This window comes from Antennarius striatus, chromosome 14, assembly GCF_040054535.1.
Source record: "Antennarius striatus isolate MH-2024 chromosome 14, ASM4005453v1, whole genome shotgun sequence".
Lineage (NCBI taxonomy): Eukaryota > Metazoa > Chordata > Actinopteri > Lophiiformes > Antennariidae > Antennarius > Antennarius striatus.
In genome coordinates, this window is record NC_090789.1 from 9837740 (window position 1) to 9860398 (window position 22659).

Consider the following 22659-nt stretch of genomic DNA (forward strand, 5'->3'; position numbering starts at 1 on the left):
TCTCTGTTAAAATGGGTTTGATTAATGCATTGTGGGAAATGTAGTTTTTGGGCAAAGCACACTTTTGATGTACAGTATTAATTTTTAGAGTCTCTGAACCTATTATGTTCTGGCGGGCCACATAAAATGCTGTGGAGGGCCACATTGGGCCTGCGGGCCTTGAGTTTGTCTCGTGCTGTAGAGTCTACACCTCTCTGCATCTCATTAATTGAACGTCCTTTGCTTTGGTTGGCAGCCCAGTAAAGCGAGGAGCGACTGTAAGGAGCTGAAGATGCTGTGTGCTGAGGATGAGCAGAGCAGGACCTGCTGGATGACGGCTTTCAGACTGCTCAAAGTAATTCCTTTGCTTTCACACGTTGCTCATGTGATTTAATTTGTCGGCTCATGAAAGTTGATTCCCCCCTCTCCTCTCTTGTGTCCTTACAGTACGGGTTGGTGCTATATCAGAGCTACAACCTCCCCCAGCAGAGGAAGTCTAACCTCTCACCCTTCTCGGCGCCTGTGGTGAGGATCTGCTCGCTGACATCATTCTTAAAAACCCTCCTCTAATGCCCCCACTCTGTCACAGCCAATCCAGATCGATCCATTAGTTCGCTGATGGTGAACTGGAAACCAGGCTGCACTTGTTCCCGCCTCTTCTCTAAAGGGAAATGCACAAATCTGGATTACATCACTTCATTTTGCAGCATAAGGATTTGTTAAATACTGAAATTAATTCCTAATCAAAAACCATAGAATCTGTTGGTTTGTTAGTGAGGTGAGGGGCTTAGGATCCACGTCCACTTCAGCAGCTGGCATCAAAACCTACCGCTGGGTTACAAGGAAACATTTTAATGTTGCTCTTGGTGCTATTTTAACAATCAACTAATCTTTCCTTTTCATTTACCTCCTCCTGGAGGTTGAAGGGTTGATTTACTTTGTTTCAGAATTTTTGTCAATTACACATCGAATTCTTGATAGATTGCTGTGAAACTGAATGACATTGTCCTAAAGATGAAATACATAAATTTAGAACTGGATTTTCATTTTTTGTCATCACTTTAGTTCACAGTTCAGTCATTTATCTCAAAAAGATGAACACAGATTGCGAGTTTAAAAATTCTATAAATAAATTGTGCATATATGTTTTTATTTATACCAGATTTTAAATGGAAAAGACCATTTGGCATGATTATGCATAATAGAAAAAAATATATATCCACATTTTCACCGTAAAATAGGGGACATGATGTTTATAACCAGTTAATACATAAAGCAAATATGTTAAAATAAATGCTAAAGATCCCTCAGAGCAGTAATGCACTGGTTGTCCAGTCATTATCGTTCTCCACGAGGCTCAAACTGAAGCTGTTCAGATGAATTTCTTGTGAAGGAATGGAAACACTTGATTTGAGCCCCGGAGAGACTTTTCTTCCAGCGGGTGTTTGTGGACTAAATTGGGTCTCTGCAGACAGGATTTGTCATGCCCCAATGAGTGTGTCTGGCTTGTTTGACCTCTGACCCATGTTCACCCCCCGCCCCCCCGTTCCTTTCTACCCCTCCTCCACTCACCACCCTCCACCAATCCTCGCCCCCCGCCACCTCTCCTCACAGCGGAGCGTATCTGAGAATTCCCTGGTCGCCATGGACTTCTCTGGACGGACCGGCCGTGTCATCGACAACCCGGTGGAGGCCCAGAGTGCCGCCCTGGAGGAAGGACAGACCTGGAGGGTAAGAGGGGGGCATTAAGGTTTGGCTTTGGGATGGATTGGTCATCACGAAGGAAAAGAAATTTGAATCCAGCTTTTGGAGATTGGAACAAAAAAAACCCCAAACACCCGACAACTAAATTCAGTTTCAGTCCATATTTGAGTTTTTTGGAGCCCACAGCTTTTTCACTGGCATATAAGACCAATTTTTCATACAGTATATTTGAAAAATCCTTTTCTTTGGTCTCTCAAAAGGTATAGAAAACTCCATTGCCCCTTCAGGCCCTACTTATTCTACACTAGAACCAACTAATTACTAAGGTTTCGTAGTTTTCAGAATTTTTCTCCTCATAGTGTTTATTTTTTGTTATTTTGTCTGGTCTGGTTGTTTTTTTCTTGGTTTTTAGATTAAAACAATTGTTCAAAACGAATGTGTTGGAGGACAGAAGGAGGTCCAGGTTTGCTGTCAGGAGCCTGATTTAAAGAGATATATTAACAATGATATCAACAGTAAATTCTGCACATGTGACCTTTCTCCTTCCAGAAGCGGAGCCAGCGTATGAATGTCCTGGGCAGTCCCAGCCCCCTACATCCATCCTCTCTGAGCACAGGTACTTCAAAGTGCTAACAGACGCAACATTAATCATTTTCCAATAGCTGCAGCCTAGCAATGACTCATAAGCCTTTTTTACAAAGAGATCACACACAGGTGACAGTACAGACACCTCCCTACTCTGTCATGTTTTATTCACGCTGAACAAACCACCGGTGGCAAAATGTTGTTCCAATTTGTGATTCTGTTAATATAGTATATCATTTTCTTGGGGGGAGGTCTGACTTTCCTTGTCTTGGTATGGTTGATATAAAATGCAAAGTTGTCTGTGTTGCAGTGATCCACAGAACACAAGTATGGTTTCATGGTCGCATTATGAGAGAGGAAGCCCACAAAATGATCATACAACAAGGCCAAGTAGATGGGTAAGAACAATTGCGTGTGTTTAGACCGTGCACGTTTGAATTGCAGCACATATTTTCGGAAAAAGCAGTTAACTTGAGGTTATTTCCTCAGAGGAATATGAATTAAAAAAAATGTCAAAAATGGAGACACGACTGCTGCCAAGAAAAGCTTGGATCTGCAAAACGTCTGTCTTAAATAAGGCCTTCTGCTTTGACAGCCATGCATCTTAGTCTTTTCCAAGTGGATTAAGATAAGGGTTGCAGCTGCTTTAGCTCATGCAGCAGCAGATCATCAAGCATTTGAAATGTAATAGTATGCACCAGTGAAGTGCAGCATATTCCATGCCTTCAATACAGTCTAGTAATTTCAGTGTTCTCTCTGTCAGGTTATTCCTTTTGCGGGACAGTCAGAGTAATCCCAAGGCATTCGTGCTCACTTTGTGCCACCACCAGAAGATCAAGCACTTCCAGATCCTTCCGGTGAGTTCTACTGTGCAGTTACATTATATAACACCGTAACATTATTATTTATATGTTCTTAACAAGACACAGCGGGGTGGATCACTACCTTCATCTTACAGACTCAACAATGTGCTGACAATGTTAGATTTTATAGATTTTGTAGCCTGATTGCCAGACTGCTCCTATCATCCACCTTTTCTAAATGCACTGAGATGCAGCCTGATCTCACAGTAAGACCTGCAAAATTCCTCCCGCCTGCTGCACTCACTTAATGTCACCAGTAAACGTTTTCCAAAGCATGCCATGCTTTATTAAGATTTTGAAATATGCTTTTCTTTCCTCCCAGGCAGCCATCTGTTTTCCTTTATTCTGTTACAGTACAGGAATCAATTTGGAATGGCTCTAAGGGCCTATTCACACAAATTATGACGGACCCTTATTCTTTTATGCTCTTTCACTTGTTGCTCGAGGGATTCTGCCACACAAAAGTGAGGTTTTGAGAAATTGGCCTGGTATGACATTGCTGACTATGTAATGACAAACTGAACTGATGCTACAACTGTGTGGGTAACTTTGGAAAACTGGAAATCCTTGGCCGATTAAGTCCATCTAGCATGCAGAGCAGTTTTAAAATCAATAAACAATGGACCATTTTATTTCTGCACCAATGGTAATTTAAATGGTAAAATCTTATACATAATATAACATGTCAATGCTCTTAGCTTAGCAGTGCTAGCAGTTTCCAAGTACAGTATTTTCCGCACTATAAGGCGCACTGGATTATAAGGCGCACCTTCAATGAATGACCTATTTCAAAACGTTTTTTTCATATATAAGATGCACTGGACTATAAGGCACATTGTCGGTTTTTGAGAACATTAAAGGTTTTGAGGTGCACCTTATAGTGTGGAAAATACTGTAGTGCAGCGTATAGCTGTGACTCTTTTACTGTCATCGGTTTTGTAGGTATTTATTTGTAAATCAAGGTATTGGTATTGAAGATGTTGAGTATTAAAGATTTGACCTCCTACGGGCTTCAGCTGAAAGGTCGACCAGGATTCACCCTCTAGGGAATGTCCAGGTTAAATTATCTGGCAATCCTCTCCCTGGCCAAGAGTTGTGACAGTATTTCTGATTGTGGTCTGATGGGTAGCCTGGTTTTTACTTTTGCGTTGACCTTTCTGATAATGTCACTCACTCGTTCAGTTGTCTCATTGTCACATGACGGCTAACGGTCCTCTCCTTTCTTTGGCTCTGGTTGCAAGTGTGAGGAGGACGGTCAGGTGTTCTTCAGCCTTGACGACGGGGCCACCAAGTTCACCGACCTGATCCACCTGGTGGAGTTTTACCAGCTCAACAGAGGAGTCCTACCTTGCAAGCTCAAACACCCTTGCACCGCTGTGGCCTTGTGACACTCGACACCCCCAGTACCTCCCTTGTCCCCTTTTTTTGCACACCTCTCACCCTGAGATCCCTCCCCTCATCTCACCAATGCAGATAGCCTGAGGAGATAGAGAAAAGTCAAGTCAAGTTTTGTAGATGTGACCAACTCATCACAAGCTGGTGTTGGGAGGGTTTGACTTCCCCTCCACACGCCCATGCATTTCTCTGCCTTACTGCCGCCTGGATGTTTGAGTGGCGACCATTCAGCTCTGCAGGCTGTGGACACGCAGCAGCTCCTGCCATGTGATCTTGTGATGGTTGTTTAGTTGTCACTGTTTTGACAATGGAGACAGACTGTACATTGCAAAAACACAAAGACAGCTAGGGTCAGTCCTCCATGGATCCCACCGTTCAGAGTCCCTCACCTTTCAGCCCTATGACCCCCCATTCCTCCAGGCCCGATAAGCTGTGGTGCACGCCTCCTTCACAGCCGACTTGGGCAGGGAGCACCACCCTCTGACTTTCTCAATGATCATCAGGGATGGACGGGAACCTCTCTGGGTCTTATCAAACTTGATCCAGGAGGTTTCTCAACCTGTGCAGTCCAGTCTTTATAAGCTGACACTCTGCCCTCCCTCCCAAACCACCACCACCGCCTAAGCAGACATGACACGGCTTGTCCGCTGCGTCTTGTCCCATAATCCCTTGGTGTAACCCTGATCCCACCTATTCTCCTCCGCAAAAGCTCAGATAAAAGTTGGGAGAGAAGAGAGAAGTAGCTAAAGGCAAGTTTAAGAAGAGTGGCGAGGTTTGCTGAAAGGACAGAGGAATGTTTATCAGGAAGGCCGTAACAAGCCTCTCTTGTACAGTTGATTACTTGATGTCATTTTAATGCTGTTTTATTACTGTTGATTCAATGCAGAACTAGTTTTGCACTCCCGGGTGGACAGACGACAGCTGTTATCTCTCGCTTAAATGAAGCTGCCTGCTCTCCGTTCGTCCTCCCACCCTCAACCCTTCACCCACCCACCTCCCCATCCCCCATCCCCTGAAAAGCATGCATGTGAATTTCCACCAGTTTTATTGGATTACAGTGGCGTGGGAGCAAAAGAGAGTCGAGGCTGATTATGCAGTGCCTTTCAGACAGGTTTTGGAAAATCTTGGACAACCGTGTAACTTCAACCAAGATGACGATGCTTTGGTAAAAGCTCTTGAAGCACTTGAGGCATCTCCAGACCATGAGGAAGAGGAGGAAGACTGTTAAATAGACATAAAGCGTCCACTCCCACACTTCTATCATGTGTCCTTTTTTTTTTTAAATCAAAAGGGTAATTAAATGTTTAATTTTTGAATGTCATTTTCTTTTAATGAGCTCGATTTGACGTTGATGAGTCGGAGGTGTCACGTTCAGATTTCTGACCACTGTTCACTCCAGAATAGACAAATCATCAAAAACACTCCCATTGCAATTTGGTTTTTTGGAACAAATAACTTGATTTATGAACTCGATGGACTGTGTCGGCACGGTCGATGGAGACTCACTCGCCTTAAGTTAAGATTGTGAGCCTTTTCTGTGGAAGCTAAGATGTGTTAGAATGCACTTACAGTGGCGTGTTTCAGATTTTAAGAGGAGGAAATTATTATTAACATTCTGATTCATTTTCTTGACAAGAGTTACATGGGAAGATTGGTACCACTCATGTTTTACGGTAAGAATGAAGCAGCCACTTAGCTTAGCATAAAGACTACAAACATGGCTGTCTGGAACTCACTTATTAAAAGGTATCTTAATAAAACAACACTTTGTTGTTTTGCAAGTTGTGATGTGCTGGACTTTTCCTAGTGGTGTCACGTCTTAAGCTAAGCTAATGGGCTGCTGTGTCATAGCTCCTGTCACCTTGTCTCTAATAAAATAAAGACATGACGTAAGCATCAATCTTAAGCAAATATATTTCATAAAACAACTTCTTTAAAGTAGAAACCCACCTGAATGTGTCTCAAACAGGCATTGGTGCTGCAGCCCTATATTTCTGGGCTTATTTCATTGGTTTCTGTATATTTCTTGTTTATGCACATACCTGGCTGAAACATCACATGTCCACATATTTTAAACGATTTAACACACATGGCAAACAATACAGATTTCTTTCTTTCTTATGATGATGGTAAATTCTCGACAAAGGTTAATCTCAGTTTTGATTCATTTTATTTCACTGATTAACTCAAATTATTTCTCCACAATTAATCAACTATTTTCAGCAACAACATGGCTTTAACTTACCAAGAGTGAACATTTGTTTCGCACATTATATCGGAAAATATACATTTTTGGTGTTTTTCTGATTAGATGGAAATTTCTCACAAATTTCTGACATTTCATAGTGGCTCAAACACAAAAGTTGGTAATTGTGTATTTCGGTCAATTAGCTCATTTTCTGTGGCTCAAGCCTTTTTGAACACAACACTGCTGTATTTATGGTGGTTTGGTGAAAGGCAGTCTGGGAGATGAAGTGACAAGTAGATAAGACACGAATCCCAGAAGTAAAAGCAGTTTGAATCGCTAAAAAACCCCCAAAAAACATCAAAATAGGACTAGCAACATCTTAGTGCCCCCTAGTGGCAGCAAACTATTCTCACATGTAGATTACAGATCACTTTTTTTTCTCAGTCATGAAAGAAAAGTGACATTTATAGAAATGTAGAACAGGAAAGGAAGATGAAGATCAACTTAAAATTGTTCTTACCCTTTCTGACTTTTGTGTGACAACCAATCTTTACTGTCACTCCTGTTGCCCTCACTTCTGCCCTCCCCTTTCCTCTGGTGCCACATTATAGTGAACAGGCTTATTATGAGACCACCATTCCCTGCCAGCCAAACTCTCTTCAAGCCACTGCCACCATTTGGCCAATCAGACTCTCTCCAGGGAATAGATGATGCTTGAACCCCCCACCCCCTTTCCCACCTGTGTCCAGCCTGTAAGCTATGACCCTGTGGTGAATATGTTTGTGTGTGGCCAGACTGTTATATTCAGGATTGCTGTGTCTGCTGGTTATCATAACTAGCCTTTTAGAGATAAGGGTAAGATGAGGGTTGCTTGTTGATGGTTTAAGGAGGAGATGTAGAGAGACAAAGGGTTTGGATGGAGGTTTCCCAATGTTTCCAGTCCTCAGGTGAGGTTTTGTGTGTGAGAGATGGACGTGAAGCCATGTTGCTTTGGGTCAGCAGGGTCAAGCCGCCGTCCCCTCCTCCGCCCTCCATTTTTAATCACTGTGCTACAATGCAATCCTATACGTAAGCCCATGTATATGAATATACCAGTATACCAGTATCATTTGTTTTCTAAGTATGTGAAGCTTTGGAGAAGACGTAGATCTAACACTGTACCTAGGTCACAGATCACTATGTATGGGGCGTTATGCTTTTGCTCATAACTCCGTGTAAAATGAAGAATGATTTTTTTTTTCCTTTTTCCATTATTTGTGTGTTTGAAATTGTGTATTTTCTTTGGTTTGCCACAAAATGAGCTTTTATATATATGAACAAAGAATATACCACAGTATATACAGTATTAAATTAATTTTTTTTTTTATTTGAAGAGATCAAACTGGATTTTTGGCCTGTGTCAAATTTCTGAACATCATTGTGTGAATAAGCTGACGGTCTTCAACTCTCCCTGCGTTTGATGATTCCATTTTATTTAGATTTTTTTAAAATATCCCCTCACATCTGGTTCCAACCATTAACTTCCATTTTCAAGACGGTTAATGTTTAATGAGATTTAACCGTTGGTGATGTTCTCTGCAGCTTTTGTGCACTTTTCAGTGCAATGAGTGCAGTGACATGCTGGAGCTCCAGAGGGTTTTGCATTTCATTATTATGTCCTTTTACTCAGATGTGAAGGTGCATTACAAACAAACTGAACAAAGCATATTTTTGCTGCGGTTGTCTCTAGATTGTGGATGTTATCAAGTCCTGAGCTGCCATCCATCCACTATCTGTGTTCATTTAAAATGGGCTGTTAACATGAAACATCATCCCAAATTAAGTATATCTTAGTATCAGGTTGTCACCAGGTCCTGTCAACATCGAGGACTTATATTTTTGGTTCGAAGTCTATATTTCAGGGAAGCAACAACAGCAGCAACAAAAAAAAAGCAAAGGAACCATTACCATTTTTTCAGATAAGCTCACTGTGCTCCATTTCATTGTTTGTATGGCTCCTGGATCCACATTGTATCCTGTTCAGGTATTTTTGTACAAATAAGGGACTGATATATTCTGTTTATTGGAAATTAGAATTAAAGGCAACATTGCTATAAACCAAAAATGACTGGACTGGTGCTGTGACATTCTCCATCCACCAAATGACCCAGAGAACATGTTTATGTGATTGAGGTAATTTGATTAAACTCATTTGACATTTTTAACCATCTCAACTTAACTGTGAGCTCTTTGAATTTGAAATTATGATAACCAATAAGGTCTATAATCACTGCATAAAAATATCTTCAGCGTTTCTCTTGCTGGAAAATATTACCACTCAAAAATATAAAACATACAAGATAATTCAGCCTCAATAAAGTAATAATGGTGATTAAAAATGAAAATGTCTTAAAAAGATGACAGAAACATAAAAATCCACATAAGGAGACACATAGAATTTTCTTGGTCTGTCAGTCTGTAAAAAATGTTTTCTCGGCTGGACACGGTTCAGTTACATTTTATATGTGTGCATCCCATAATAATTTCTCTATCTCCAGCCATGCAAATATGGTTAGAACATGAAAACTCCACAGGGGTGGATTCAGACACAGATCTCCTTATGTCCAGTATTGATGCGCAGCGGTGCTGTGCTAACAGTGTCCTGTCTCCAGCTTCATGTTAAACTTCTCTAACCTACTTCTATTATTTTATGGTTAATATCATTCAATCAGGTCAGTGGCAGAAAAATAAATATCATAGGGTATAAATATAACGGACATCCTGTGCAAACACAGGGCAGCCATGGCGCAGTGGTTAGCGCTGTGGCCTCACAACACGGCGGGTCAGCGTTCGAGTCCCGCTCTGTGCGGAGTTTGCATGCTCTCCCCGTGTCTGCGTGGGTTCTCTCCGGGTTCTCTGGCTTCCTCCCACCTCCGAAAGCATGTGCTTCAGGTTGATTGGCTACAGTGGATACAGCGGCGGTACATGAAAATGAATGAACAAAAACACAAACCCTTTGACCGACTTATGTCTCCCTCCTTTTTCCCCACTGAGCAGGTGAGGAGTCAGTAATAAGGACGTCCTTTGCACTTCAACTAAATCTCCAGCCAAAATAAAACCTTGTCCTTGGAGATGATGTCTCATTTGAAGGTTAAACAAGGACAAAAAAATACATAGGAGAAACAGACTGCATTTCACTTCAGTTACAAAAATTACTTCACATGACCCTGCTGGCATTATCTGAGTCTAAGTGATTTTTGTCAGTAACAAATCTCTCCTCAGAGTAACTTGGATTATGATCAGTTAAACAGTAGTAGCTTTGTCAGGAGTTCAGTTCAGTTGAAGTTGTGTCCTCCTGCTTGTCCTCTGAATGAATCAAATCTTCCTGCAGAATTCCCACATCTTTGTATTTCCTTTCCTTCCCAGCAAGGATCTCAATGACTGCTTGGTTGAAGTCATCAGGCTGGTCGGCAAAAACGTAATGGCCCGCGCCTCTGATCACCTGACAAACACAAAACACAAGTCAAAAAGGAAAAGAACCCCATTCAAAGATGAAGCTGTTGTAGATCCAAATTTGATGTTCAAACTGGTTTCAAAAAAAGAAACCTACCCTAATTTCCACATCCGGTCTATTTGTCTTGAAATCATATCCAGACTGACTGTCGATGCAAGAACGTGATCCATACATGAAGGAAATGGGAATGTCCTCCTGAATCTGGCCAATCCGCTCCAGCATGGGTCTCTTGGCCCAGCCGTAAGGAATGGTCATGTTCATGAAGGCTGTTTCTCCACTGAACACATGAAGACACAGTGTTGGAGCCCAAATGACATGTCAAGAGAAAAAAAATGTCAACATGAGTTGCTCACCTTGGCGTCTGGACATTCAGGTGGTAGATGTAGTCAGAGACGGTGTTGTCGTCAAACACAGAGGAGTATTTCTGTTTGAAGTCGGACCTGATCATCTGAACCAGCAGCGGACCTGAGAGAAGAATCAGACAGATTTACTTCCAGGTATTAGTTGAACAGCTGTGAAACAAAGCAGAGCGCAGCCAGAAACAAAACCAGCCTCTTCCTGACACTAACAAAGCACACACAACCAAGTTCTCATTTCTTTATTAAAAAAAGTTTTAAAAAAAACCCCAAACGTGTCTATCTTTTGCCAAGGCTGAAAATTTCTACACACATATCTATCCAGCTTACAATATATGTAGATCAACAATTACAAATACATCCTTTGTAACGTCACAGTTTATGAAATACTTTTGTGAAAAACTGGGACAATGTTAATGTGAGATAAACTAATATTAAATGGGTTCCTTCCTGGTTCATTCCACATCTTTCCAAAAGGCTGTAAGAACATCTGTCAGAAGAATTAGGTAAGAACTACAACCAACAGGTTGTAATCATTACCATCTAGGTAAAGAGAAAACTTTCACTTGTTTTAGAGGGACAATTTGGAACCAACCAGTTCAGCTGAAGCACACAGCACCTGCTTTAGATTTGAGTGATTCAATGCTGCTAGGGTGCAAATTTAACACACACAGCAAAGCAGACGTCTGAATGTGTAGAGTTATTGTGTGTGAGTTCTGACCTAGAGGCCCAGCCAGTCTCAGTCCAGCCAGAGGGTTGAAGGGGCTCATGACAGCCCCCAAGATTCTGATCCACACTGGAATGGAACTGTAGTCGGGGTTCTTTGGTCGAGCTGGAAACCCCCACGGCTCCACTAGCAACAAGTGTTTTACCCTGTGCAAACACACACAATAGGAGACACACACTAGGTCTTAATATTTGATTGTATATGCCCTTTGTTACTTTTACAAGGGCCGATTAATCTGCAGGTAGAGTGTGACATAAAAAAGGCACTTTATTTCAGAAAGTTGTGTTTTTCTATGTGGCGGGGCTAATGTCCACCGCACCTGTGGGGGTATTGGAGTGTGTAGGCAGCAGACAGGTATCCTCCCAGGTTGTGTCCCAGTAGTACCATTACCTCCAGGCCCACCTTTTCCCTCCACTCCTCCAGGGCAGCCACAAACTGGTCCTCTGCCTCCTCTGGGTCACGGCTGAAGTTGGGGCGACTACTTCTACCAAAGCCCAGCAGGTCTAGCGCATAGACTGGTCCAGTGCTGGAGAGCGAGTCCAAGTTTTGGACCCAAAGGGCAACCCCACCCCCAAAGCCATGCAGCAGAACCAGTGGGTGTCGGGACTGGTCGGGGTGCTGGGTGACAGAAGGTTGCTGTGGATGAGTAGAAAAAGCTATAGTCCACAGAGCGTTGTTGTTGGATATCCGGACATACTGTCTGGAAAAAGGCCGCCTCACACCTGTAGCAGAGGAGCATTAAACACACACAGCATTCATCGGATGGATTTGTGGCTTTTGACTGCAAGAAAAAAACGTTCTAAAGGTTTTTTTGCAAACACAAACAGGAAATGCAACACTAAAAACTCTTGATCACAATACTTTTTTTATGAATTGAGACACTTACCCCTCAGCATTTTTTGCTCTGCATCTTTCAGCAGAGCGGGAGACGTGGGGCACCAGGAGGGAAGCCAACCTGACAACCACCAACTGGGATTCAGAAAACCAATCACACACACAGTCACATGGACAGAATACACAACACACATGAGAACACAAACAAAACACACCACATGCTGGACTTTGACCATATGTTCCCGGTGCTGCTGATATGCAATCTATACAATCTATACAGTATGTTGTTTCTCCGAACAGCAGTTCTGGCAGAACTTAAGAGAAAGCAAACAGTAAAAAACACAACAGAAAGTGAAGCACAAATAAAAATATGAGTTTGATCATATATTTTGACAAAAATAAAATACAAAAAAGATTCATCAGTTCATTGTTGACTTGTTTCCAATCCCTAAAAACCTGCACAAGCGAACAGCTGCACATCTGTAACTTGGAACTTTTAGAACATAAATGAGGATTAATGGTCGACTTAAATAAATGTTTTCAATCAGAACAACGACCTGGGGAAACATTTTACTTTGATAGATCCCGAAGATACTGGGAAATCTAGATTGGTACATAAAAATTGAACATTTTACAGTAACCGACTCAAAATGACAAGTTGTGTTTATGTTAGAAAAGAAAGCTAACCTTACACCTGGGGGAGTCAATCTGCTTCCAGCAGATTGACATACATTATGCAGTCAGCACATATCGGAAGGCTTTCAGACAACATAGAAAGCCTAACATTAACAGTAACAGCGTGTTTTCTGGGGAAACTCACCGCCGCTCCGCCGGAGGCTGAATCACCTCCGCCATCCTTCGCATTTTGAGAAGTGACTGCGACCCACGCAGCGGGGATCTGTCCTGTTGCTTTCAAGCGCATGCCGTACGGAAATATGAAACAGGTTCAATACTAATATGACGAGTTATTAAGGGGCTACTCCTATGACTCTCTATTTCTACGGAACATGTGATTTACAAAATTGTAATCCCGTAACACAAAGTTCAGTTTAGCACCCACTGAATTCTTTAGTAGTGATTTTGGAAATCAGAAAGTTCGGCTATAGAAAAATATCCATTTGCTCCTGAATGCAGCATTTTGGGTTGATTGTACTGGCCTCAGGTGCCGCATGAATCACTTCAGGAGCCCCTGGTCTACTTTGGTGTCACAACAAACTGTTGTTTGATCCATAATAGACCAAACTGCAGGATTTTTGGACGCATAAATACAACTTTTTGAGGGTCTTTTTGTAATTTGCACAAAACATCAAGTGAAAACCCATGCTTTCCCCTGGCAAATTTTAAATAACAATTTTTTTCATGAGTAAAAAGTTGTTTCAATTCTGGATTGAGAAATTAGTATTGAAATTGGACTAAGTAACATTTGAAGATTTAACTTAGCATAATTTCCAATATGCAATTAATCGAACAAAGAACAAAACTGCATTGCATTATTTTCTTCTGAATGGGTGTCATAACTTTTGTTTAAAACAAAGCATGACTGATCTTTTTGATGGTTTTATAATACTGTAAATGACCGACTGTGTTGCTTTCAGACAAGCATCTTGACCGAAGTTACGGACGAGACGGAACGCTTCGTGGTGGGAACCGTTTGTTTGTGGTGGGACGATTTTTACTGATGGACACACAACTTGGACTGGTCCTCTCCAGCTGGTTTGTTGTTTTGATTTAATAAGTTGACATTTCGCGGGACTTGTAGGCGCTGTGTTGACCGAACGACATGTAAAACTTGTGATATTGTTAGGTATTCGTGAAAAGGCATAAACTTTACTGGCGTGTCTGTGGACAAAGATGTTTTCTCACTGAGAAACTAACGCTACCTGGCTTTGCTAACATGGACTAACATGACCATGATGAGGAGCGGTGGGTCGGTGCCACTAACCAGGGATCAGTGTGGATCATCTTCCTGCACGACAGTAACATCTTTACAGGATTATATTTTTGTCGTCTCCAGAAACAACAAAACGTGTTACATTTAAGTCAACCAACCATGCATCTCTGATAAACAGAGTAGCTAACGTTGACCACTGGAGGACCGTTATGTTTTGATTACATACAAATAAAAAGTAACTTAGTTTACATACCGGACTCTTATAATCGTTGCTTTTCAGTGCTTGTAGAAATTTGAAAAAACACTACTTTTACAGTGGGCGAGGAAATCCAGACGCTTGATTTCTTTTTTATAAAGATTTCTTGGAGTACCTGAGCCAATAGACTCAACGTGTCAAAACACACACACACACACACACACACACACACACACACACACACACACACACACACACACACACTACTTTTACATCAAAGTTTTGAATCATAGTGAAGATAAGTGCAGTTTTGCAGTAGTTCCTGCCACTTTGTATCTCCACTCCTTCACACTTCAGAAGCCAATTTTACACTTCTTCATTCCACTAGTATGTACTTGATGGCTTAGGTTACTACCAGTTACCATGCAAATTCTGATCATTGGTCCGTACTACGGTAATTATAATTGATTCTTTACAAAGAGTTATTCACGTCGAAATGTGATCGAATCCTGTATTTATTTCATACTACAATACATATTGCTGTTAGGTGCAGACGTATTTAGATCTCAAATGTCTGAAATTTTGGCATCTACATCAATTACATTTATATCACTCCGAAGAAAGATGTTGGACCAAAGCGGTCCTCGACATGTCTGGAGTAAACAATTCCACTGCCAGGAAAACAGTCACAATATATGTTTAAAAACCTTTTCCCTCCTGATTAAATGCAACTGTTTTGAATAATAAAACAGATAGTTAAGAATGAAAATGTAAAACAGAGTACATGTGCTGACGTTTATTCTCAAATAAGTGATGGCAAAATGAGTATTTACATGTATAAATGAACTGTACAAAGAAATATACATGCAAATATAAAACACAAAACATTGGAACACAACTGGAAATGAACATGAAAACAACAATGGGAAGAAACCTTTAGTATCCAGTCCAAGTTTCCTCTTTTGAATGGCTTGTACACTTTTCACATAAATAAAGGTGTAATGGAGGACTGCTGCCTGTTCTTAACAGCATTATTTTTTTAATTTTAGCTCTCACGTTGGACAAATGTATAATTAAGTGAAATTATAGCATAGCTATGTAATTTAACTTCTGGGAGCTCAAACCAACCAAACCATTTCTTTATATGGGGAATAGGAACATTTTGGCAAAAAGGTGTCTGTACATAAAGGCTGAAGGCCATTTCATTAAAGACGTACAAAAAAAAGCAAATCTCCCATTGAACTCTTCAAATGGAGAGCAGTAATCCTCCGCTGGTGAGGACATGCTTTATACAGGAGACTAAACTGTGTAAACATTTCACATGGTCATAAACTACTAACCTCAAGTGAAACAATCACCATAACCTTTAACTACTATAAAGCTAAAGCAACTTTGGTGTACCAATACGACAGGCATACAGTACAAAACCTTTTAAATTATTTTTGATCATACCGTAATGATTGTAGTTTGCGACCTCTAAGATGATCGGTCCCGGAATCCAAAGACTCACATATCAAATAAACACAAACTACCAGCAGTGCTTGCAGTACCAAGTACATGCGTTTCTCTAGATTTATTACAGATACAACAGCTGTCTTCATAAATAGTTGCATAAAATGTTAAAGCCGCAACATTGCACTTGATAATCAAACATAACATACAATGAGTGCATTTACAGTAATTTGGCTTCCTCTGCCTTCACATTCACACCCATCTGATTGGCAATCACTGCTGCCACTCAGCCTCGTGTCCCACAAATGAAAAGCAGTGAATGTGAGAGGAAAGAAGGCAGAAGTCTATATACAATGTAAGGCTTAAACATCTTATATCTGCGCAACACAAGTTTTGTTCTCAGAAAAGCAAACTATGGATGTCATTTCTTCTCAAGTTGAACAGTGCAGCATTGTGACTCGCGACATGGTCATCATGGTGTCTTAGTTACATTATGCAAGCGCAGCCATCAAAAAGCTTTGATCTGACGTATAAATGTCTCTAAGTCAAAACCGACTGTCCGAAGTAGCACAGCAAATGTCAACTGATGAGCATTTTCTACAGTTGGGTTTTTCTGCTTGAACATGTAGACAGTACTTCTCTATGTATCCATTGTTTCTGTAAGAAAGGGCTGCTGCTCAAATGTCTGAGAGTTACACATTTAGTGTAAAAGAGCAAAAACTTAATGCCCGTGTCCCTCCTGCAATAGGGAGGAGGGCAGTTTGCTCTCTGCGCCATAGTTAGCTCTGGTTTATTCTCCTGAAAGCTGTGCAGCTGTGCACTGGTGTCAAGGCCCGATCACTTGACTCCTCTGATCAGCATTGACAAAGGAAAATAAATTTCTTGATACCTTTTTTTTGCATTTATTTATTTTAATTTTTTTAAAAGATTTTTGTTCACTTAAATATAAAAGTTTAGAGTTGAAACCAGCAAGCAGCAGTAGACGAGGGCATCCATTAATTTAAGTGATTGGTGAGAACACCGTTCCCTAGGGTTCTGCTTTGTTCAAAACCCTCAAAGGTCTCAGGTTATTTGGTGAAAGGACTACAGGACGTAAGTATATTAGCTTTCTGAGAAAGAGGATTAGATCAGAATGAACTATTTCTCCTTCCGAATGCATCAATCTTGTCAGGAGGCTCAGATCCAGAGGAACCTCCAGCCCCTCCAGCCTCAGCACTGCATCGCAAACTAAGGGGCATTCATTTCTTCCAGCTACCATGACCAGACCGGAGGCTGTAAGGAGTGAAGGTGGCTTTAATGCTATCCTGTCCTATAAAGTTAGGGCTGTAGGCGACTCTGAATAAAGCTCCTGACTCCTCCGATGGCCCGGGCATCAGTTTGATGTTTCCTACGGTCGATGAAAGAGATGAGGCGGGACGTATCCAAGCAGCTCTCTGTTCTGGACTGTCCTTCAGCCGGATGAGCCTGTAGCCATGTCTCCTGGAGGCAGAGCCCAGCTGGAGGTCTCCTGCCTGGGTCGGTCCTCAGGAGCAGGCAGATGAAGTCCCGTGCTGCCTGGCTGACACCCTGGAAGTAATCCCTGGGGAAGCTGAAGTCTAATCGACAGATGTTCAGACAGGTTTCCTCTGCGCTTTCGTCGAGGAAGGGGGAGGCGCCGCTCAGCAGCACGTACGTCACCACGCCCAGGCTCCACAGGTCGGAGGTCAGACACACTGGCTCTCCAAGGACCAATTCTGGGGAAGCAAACTCGGGGCTGCCCAGCAGAGGATGAGTGTAGTGGGAACTGTTGAGCTGGACAGCGTCGCCAAAGTCTATAAGCTTGACCTTTGGCTGGCCGCTGGAGCTGTGAGCCACCAGTAGGTTTTCAGGCTGGGAAAAGAGATCAAAGTATAAAGAACAGCCTATAGAAAGAAAATCCAGTAGACCTTTAACCATCCAGGTATTGTTATTGTGTAAAATGTTTTATGCCTGGTACATAATGATAAAAAAGGACAGAATGGTCTGGATTTGAATCTTTGTGTTTGAGATCAACCTCATTATTCTGATTGTTTTTGGTTGTGTTTTTAGCTCTCATGTACATTTCATTCCGAACTGTTCACTTTGTGATCTTTTTCTGAAAAGAAAAAAAACCCAACAACTAAAAATGAAAAAACAAACAAACTTTGACTCACTTTTACGTCCAAATGTACTATTCTGCAGTTGTGAAGGTAGTGTAAAGCTTCTAAAATGTCCCGGAGGTAGCAGGCCACTTTCTCTTCTGTCAGATTCCCCCAGCTGACGATGTAGTCCAGCAGACGACCCTGGTCGGCCCTAAATACCAAAGAACACAGATGTCAAACAGGTTCATTAAAAAGAGGGAACTAATGATAAACTTCATGAATTCGTGAAGTTTATCATGAATTCATGATAAACCTTGTCAAAGTTAAAACTGGTCCCCCTGGGTGATACACAGGACAGACTGACATTATTGCTTGAAGGTGGCTAGCTAACATTAGCCAATTCAAAAATGAGAGTTTCCATAACCCTGTCTCTGTATAGCTCTGAATTTAAAGCAGTCACAAACTTTCTGAAATCTGGCATGGAGGCACACAGTTTTAGTTCAATCCCCCTCTGTTTCTTCTTCTCTGTTGTTCTGTACTCACATCTCCAGGATGAGGGCGTAGCTGCTGGGGGTTTCATATGTGTCTATCAAACTGACGATGTGGGGGTGTTGGAGTCGGTGGAGTAGATTGAATTCCTGAGACACCCGGTCTCTCCTCATCAGTTTCTTGTTCACGTGTTTGACGGCGACCGTTCGTTTGGTGCCCCGCTGGTCACAACGCTTGACGACTGAGAAACGACCCCTGATGACAAGAAGGAAAAGAGCATGAGTTTACCGCAGGTAGTTCTGGCTGTCAGCTCACTGAAAAATAAAATTAATCTTTACTAAACTACGAAAGAAGCTTTTCTCCAATTGTCCAGGTTTTGTGTCCATTACCTGCCCAGTTCAACCACCTCAGTGAAGTGAGACTCAAAGTTGTCCTTCCAGCTCACTCTGATCCCATCAGTGGACACGGCTAAGACAAATAAGAGACGATCAGTTCATGCCCACACACACCCTGATTGACAAGGCATTTACTTCAACCTGCTCTCTTACCTAACACTCTGAGGCTAGCTGATGATGCTACGCTGCCCAGCTCGTTGGTGGCAACACAAGTGTAAACGCCATCATCCTCAGACGCGACGCCGATTATCCTAAGCGTCGCTTCGCCTGTGTCACTAAAATAAAGGCGTACATGTTAATCTACATCAGAGAAGAAGTCTGGTTCACTGTTGAGTATTTTGTCTGACAGCACAACAAACAGGAACAGACTCCTTTTTTTTTTTTTACCTGTAGGCAATGCTGAAGTGTCCATTGTTGACAAGGTTGCTCTGGTTGGGACCTTTCCAGGTGACAGCAGCCCGGGGTCGACCGCAGACCTTACACCTCAGGGTGACGCTTTCTCCGTTGTCACATGTGACATCACTCAGAGGTACAAGGAACTCAGGGGGAACTGCAGGTGCAAAACATCAGAGATAAGGAACTACTATTGTCTTAAGTTGTGTTACTCTTCAAACGAAAATAAAAAGCAACACTTACCATCATATATGTAGTTTGGATTTAGAAGCTGAAAAGAACAAAGAATGTTAGAAAAATTACTAAATAGCGTTGCTGGAGTTTTCTTCTACATATTGGTGAACTCACCTTTACAGAAACTTTGTTGGCCAGGCCATCTCTGGACTTCCTGAAACCGTTTTCCAGCTTGGACTCTTTCTTTGCCTCCTTGTCCTTCTTCTCAGACTTTTTACGAATGCGTAGGGATGTGTGCCAGGAAGAGGATTTCCTACTGGGACAAGAAAACAGAACGAGTCAAATCAAGCTGCCAGGATGAAGAAAGGTACACAAACTTTTAAACTGATGTTTAGTCCAACGCAAATATTCTAATTTGGGCAAAATATCTCAGAGCACTTACTTGATCGATCCCTCAGGACAATCAGGGGCGATGGCTGAGGTGTGTCCCAGCACAAATCCGGGGATCCAGCCCTCGGCGGCGGGGCCCTGTTCGGTAGCTGCCCTGAACACCAGGAACATGTTTTGCTGGTTGCTGGCCAAGATCTGTACAACCTCGCCTTGTATGACACTGATCTCATCCTCCTTCAACGCCGTGTAGTCCTGGGTCACCAACATGGTGGATACGCTACTGCTGCTGCTACTTTCACTCTGCGCCACAGGGATGAAACATGGGCATATGGAAAATATCAAATATCTCTGTTGTCATGTCAACATGAGCAAAATGGTGATTTCACCTTTTCCAAATAATTTAATCAAACCATACTGCATGTTTCTGGCGCTTTTTTAAAAAGCTTTAATAAGTAAAAATGAGAAAAAAGGTTGAAGCAGAGGACAAACACTGCAAAAATGGAGTGAAGTGCAAGAGACTTAAAAAAAACTGTGATTCACTGTTTTCTTCTTGGGTGCAAAAGCATTGGAGAAAGAATAGAAGATGATTGATTTCCAGTTCATTTTTGTCTTTGCGCTGAAGATCCAGGCAAAGTCGAAAGGAGGAAAGTTAGACTGAATGAAAGGATCTCTGTCGAGTACGTTTGTAGGCGAGCCACAAACGTCAGAGGTTAGTTGCAGGAAAGATACATTTCAGTAAAACACCATGAAGACAGCAAGATGTAAAGAAGGCCAAAAAGAGGTCGGGGTTAGTAAAAGCTTTGTCGAAGTTAGGAAATCTAGAGACGCGCTGAAAGGGATCACTGAAGAACTGTGAGAAGTCCGTTAGACAGGTACTGAACCTGAAACAGAGGAAACCTCCTCAGAAATCATCTAAAGCTAAAGGAGATGATGCTGAATGTCAGTGAAGGTTGTCAGGGAGGTGGAGTAGGGGACAGATTAGTAGAACTGGCTGCAGCAGGACAGGAGATAGCAGGCAGACAGGAAAGACCAAGCCTCCCTCTGCCTCGGTGTTAGTCGATGCGACACAGGCAGCAGCTAGCGGTCTTACCCCGTTGCTCTGGGTGGACTGGATCGACTGCTCACTGGCTGAGGAGCACGTACTCATGCGGTCGGCTTCCTTGCTGTGCGTAGAGTGTCTGTGGGTTTGGGTCCCAGATCCAGAGCCAGTCTGGATTTGATTCAAATTCTGGCGGACCAGAATCTCCCCTGCCTCGCCAGGGAAGGTGAAAGAGCCAGGCCGGCTGGCTGGTGAGCCTGGAATGGAGCTCCAGAATGCAGACCCAGATTTTTGGCCTGGGCTAGGAGGAGGAGGAGGCAGAGCATCCCTGCTAAAGGCAGGAATGGCCTGGGGTGGGGTCATAGGGGACATGACTCCTGGCCATGAATTGGACGTGGGCGTAGAGGGTAGGGGCACAACGGCGGCACGGGAAATAGGGGTTGCAGCACTGCCAGGAGTGGGGGTGTGGGCTTGGTCCTCTGGGGGATGGTTTGGGCGCTTGCCCTGTGGGCTACCCCCTGGAGGAAGTAGGGAAGGAGGAACAGTCGCGGGCGAACCTGGATCATAATTGAACCGAATACAATCTTCATCACTTTTTTTTTTTTTAATACAAAACACATTTTTTTTACACGTAGAGACTGAGGTTTCATACCTGACATCTTGTGGCTGCCCTCTGAGTCGACCCCAGGATGGTGACGGAGGGGCTGGGGAAGACGGGAGGGCTGGGGGATCCTGGAGGGCCGACGAGAGCCACCCTGGAGCCCTGAAGGGGTGACACTACCTTGGGAGTTTCCACCTCCGATCCCAGACGGCGCACTGGAGCCACTGATGCCTCCAGCGGGGGCTCCAATGCCAGGCACGTGTGGCCCACTACTCGCCCCCACATGGTTCCTCTGATACTCTATTGGTAAGGTCAGAGCTGTGATAAGTTACAGAGGAAAAGATGGTCGCCGTGAGGAAAGCTCTTCTCTTATAAAACCCGTCTTCAGTGTGTGTGTTCCTACCACTGAGGAAGCTGCGTTGACTCTCTAGTATCTGGCTGATCTGAAGAGTCCAGACTTCCCTCACTCCTGGGTGGGAGGAGTGAAGCACAAAGGACTCCACCTGGTTGGTCGACCGAGACGTGAGAATGAACTTACAGGGATCGCCTTCAACGTTGTCATCGAGACCCAAACAGCTCATCTGCACAGAGCAAAAGGACACAAAGGAGACGTGATTTTAAATGTTTCCACAGCAAGACGCTGTGCTTTAATTTTTGTACCAGCAAATAGTTTAACACCATAAATTATGAATAGTAAGAACAAAAACATGAATAAAAAATGAAAATGCTGCAGGCCGTTTAACTGACAGTTATTCATGTTTCCCACTGGTCTCCACTGATTGTCGTGGTGAACTTCTATTCCATTCATCTCACCTTGATGCTGTTCTTGTAAAGGAAGCCCGGCAAAGAGAAGCCTTTTTTCTTGTCAAGGGGTTCGCTGAAGATGACCAACTGTTCAAAGAGGAAGACTCTTCTCTCCTTCATCCGACCAAGCAGACTGCCTTCGGGGTCAGACACCATGAATGTGTCCTGCAGCAGGAGACGACCCTGAGCCACGATCTTCCCCTGAAGAAGCCGTGATTAAGATGGAACAATTAGAGGTACGGTGAGGAGCAAAGCATGTGTGTTTAGTCCGCAGGATTGTTTTCATTCATGATTTCATGTGATTTCTTACATCAAATCCCTGAAGACGACCGACATTCATCATATCATTACACCTTTTTGGGACAATGCACATGACCTCGACTGCTTTCTGTAAAGGTCACAAAAGGTGGAAAGATGAATGGGTTGCTGCATACGCTTGTCCTGATACTAAGTGATGTCCTACCTCCAGCTCCACAGACTCTAATCCAGCCTTTTTGGAGTGCTTCAGGAAATCCTACAACAGGAAAAACAATTTTTCTGAGAACAACTGAAATTCACAATTTTACACATTGCAATATTAGACATTCGCAGACAGCAAATGACAAGGACATG

At 42.7% G+C, this 22659-nt stretch overlaps 3 protein-coding genes across 9 annotated transcripts in view; 1 reads left to right on the plus strand and 2 right to left on the minus strand.

The window, feature by feature from the left end:
- The window catches only part of LOC137607846 (growth factor receptor-bound protein 10-like), a 52136-nt gene extending 43318 nt beyond the window's left edge, over positions 1–8818 (plus strand). For both annotated transcript variants that reach the window (XM_068333863.1, XM_068333865.1), the window contains 7 exons: positions 236–334; positions 427–504; positions 1594–1710; positions 2233–2299; positions 2579–2666; positions 3032–3125; positions 4373–8818. In XM_068333863.1, the coding sequence (XP_068189964.1) occupies positions 236–334; positions 427–504; positions 1594–1710; positions 2233–2299; positions 2579–2666; positions 3032–3125; positions 4373–4519 (690 nt within the window). In that variant the 3' untranslated portion in view covers positions 4520–8818. The remainder of the gene's footprint in view (positions 1–235; positions 335–426; positions 505–1593; positions 1711–2232; positions 2300–2578; positions 2667–3031; positions 3126–4372) is intronic.
- A 129-nt stretch (positions 8819–8947) lies between these two features.
- Positions 8948–13045, minus strand: LOC137607847 (1-acylglycerol-3-phosphate O-acyltransferase ABHD5). Of its 2 annotated transcripts, XM_068333867.1 has the most exons (7): positions 12945–13045; positions 12177–12259; positions 11610–12012; positions 11285–11436; positions 10561–10672; positions 10304–10484; positions 8948–10195 (listed from the first exon to the last, which is right to left on the minus strand). In XM_068333867.1, the coding sequence occupies exons 1-7, from the start codon at positions 12986–12988 to the stop codon at positions 10016–10018; spliced, it is 1155 nt and encodes a 384-aa protein (XP_068189968.1). In that variant the 5' UTR covers positions 12989–13045; the 3' UTR covers positions 8948–10015. The 2 variants fall into 2 exon arrangements, with proteins under 2 accessions (XP_068189968.1, XP_068189967.1); XM_068333866.1 differs by lacking the exon at positions 12945–13045 and having other exon boundaries at positions 12177–12476.
- A 1947-nt stretch (positions 13046–14992) lies between these two features.
- LOC137607850 (triple functional domain protein) overlaps positions 14993–22659 on the minus strand; it is a 63321-nt gene continuing 55654 nt past the window's right edge. For 2 of the 5 annotated variants that reach the window (XM_068333877.1, XM_068333874.1), the window contains 15 exons: positions 22511–22561; positions 22358–22435; positions 22057–22248; positions 21647–21824; positions 21295–21561; positions 20694–21199; positions 19656–19903; positions 19388–19526; positions 19283–19310; positions 19034–19196; positions 18800–18921; positions 18641–18719; positions 18306–18506; positions 17835–17973; positions 14993–17532 (listed from right to left, as the gene is read on the minus strand). In XM_068333877.1, the coding sequence (XP_068189978.1) occupies positions 16981–17532; positions 17835–17973; positions 18306–18506; positions 18641–18719; positions 18800–18921; positions 19034–19196; positions 19283–19310; positions 19388–19526; positions 19656–19903; positions 20694–21199; positions 21295–21561; positions 21647–21824; positions 22057–22248; positions 22358–22435; positions 22511–22561 (2943 nt within the window). In that variant the 3' untranslated portion in view covers positions 14993–16980. Of the gene's footprint in view, positions 17533–17834; positions 17974–18305; positions 18507–18640; positions 18720–18799; positions 18922–19033; positions 19197–19282; positions 19311–19387; positions 19530–19655; positions 19904–20693; positions 21200–21294; positions 21562–21646; positions 21825–22056; positions 22249–22357; positions 22436–22510; positions 22562–22659 lie in introns of all 5 variants that reach the window. The other 3 variants (XM_068333876.1, XM_068333872.1, XM_068333875.1) reach the window with 2 other exon arrangements.

Coding starts and splice junctions, on each gene's coding strand:
- LOC137607847 (XM_068333866.1), bottom strand. CDS start 12,360: ATGGTCAAAGTCCAGCATGTGGTGTGTTTTGTTTGTGTTCTCATGTGT. Junction 11,437..11,609: donor ACACTCCAATACCCCCACAG/GTGCGGTGGACA, acceptor GTGTTTGCACAG/GGTAAAACACTTGTTGCTAG. Junction 10,485..10,560: donor CTGAATGTCCAGACGCCAAG/GTGAGCAACTCA, acceptor TCATGTGTTCAG/TGGAGAAACAGCCTTCATGA.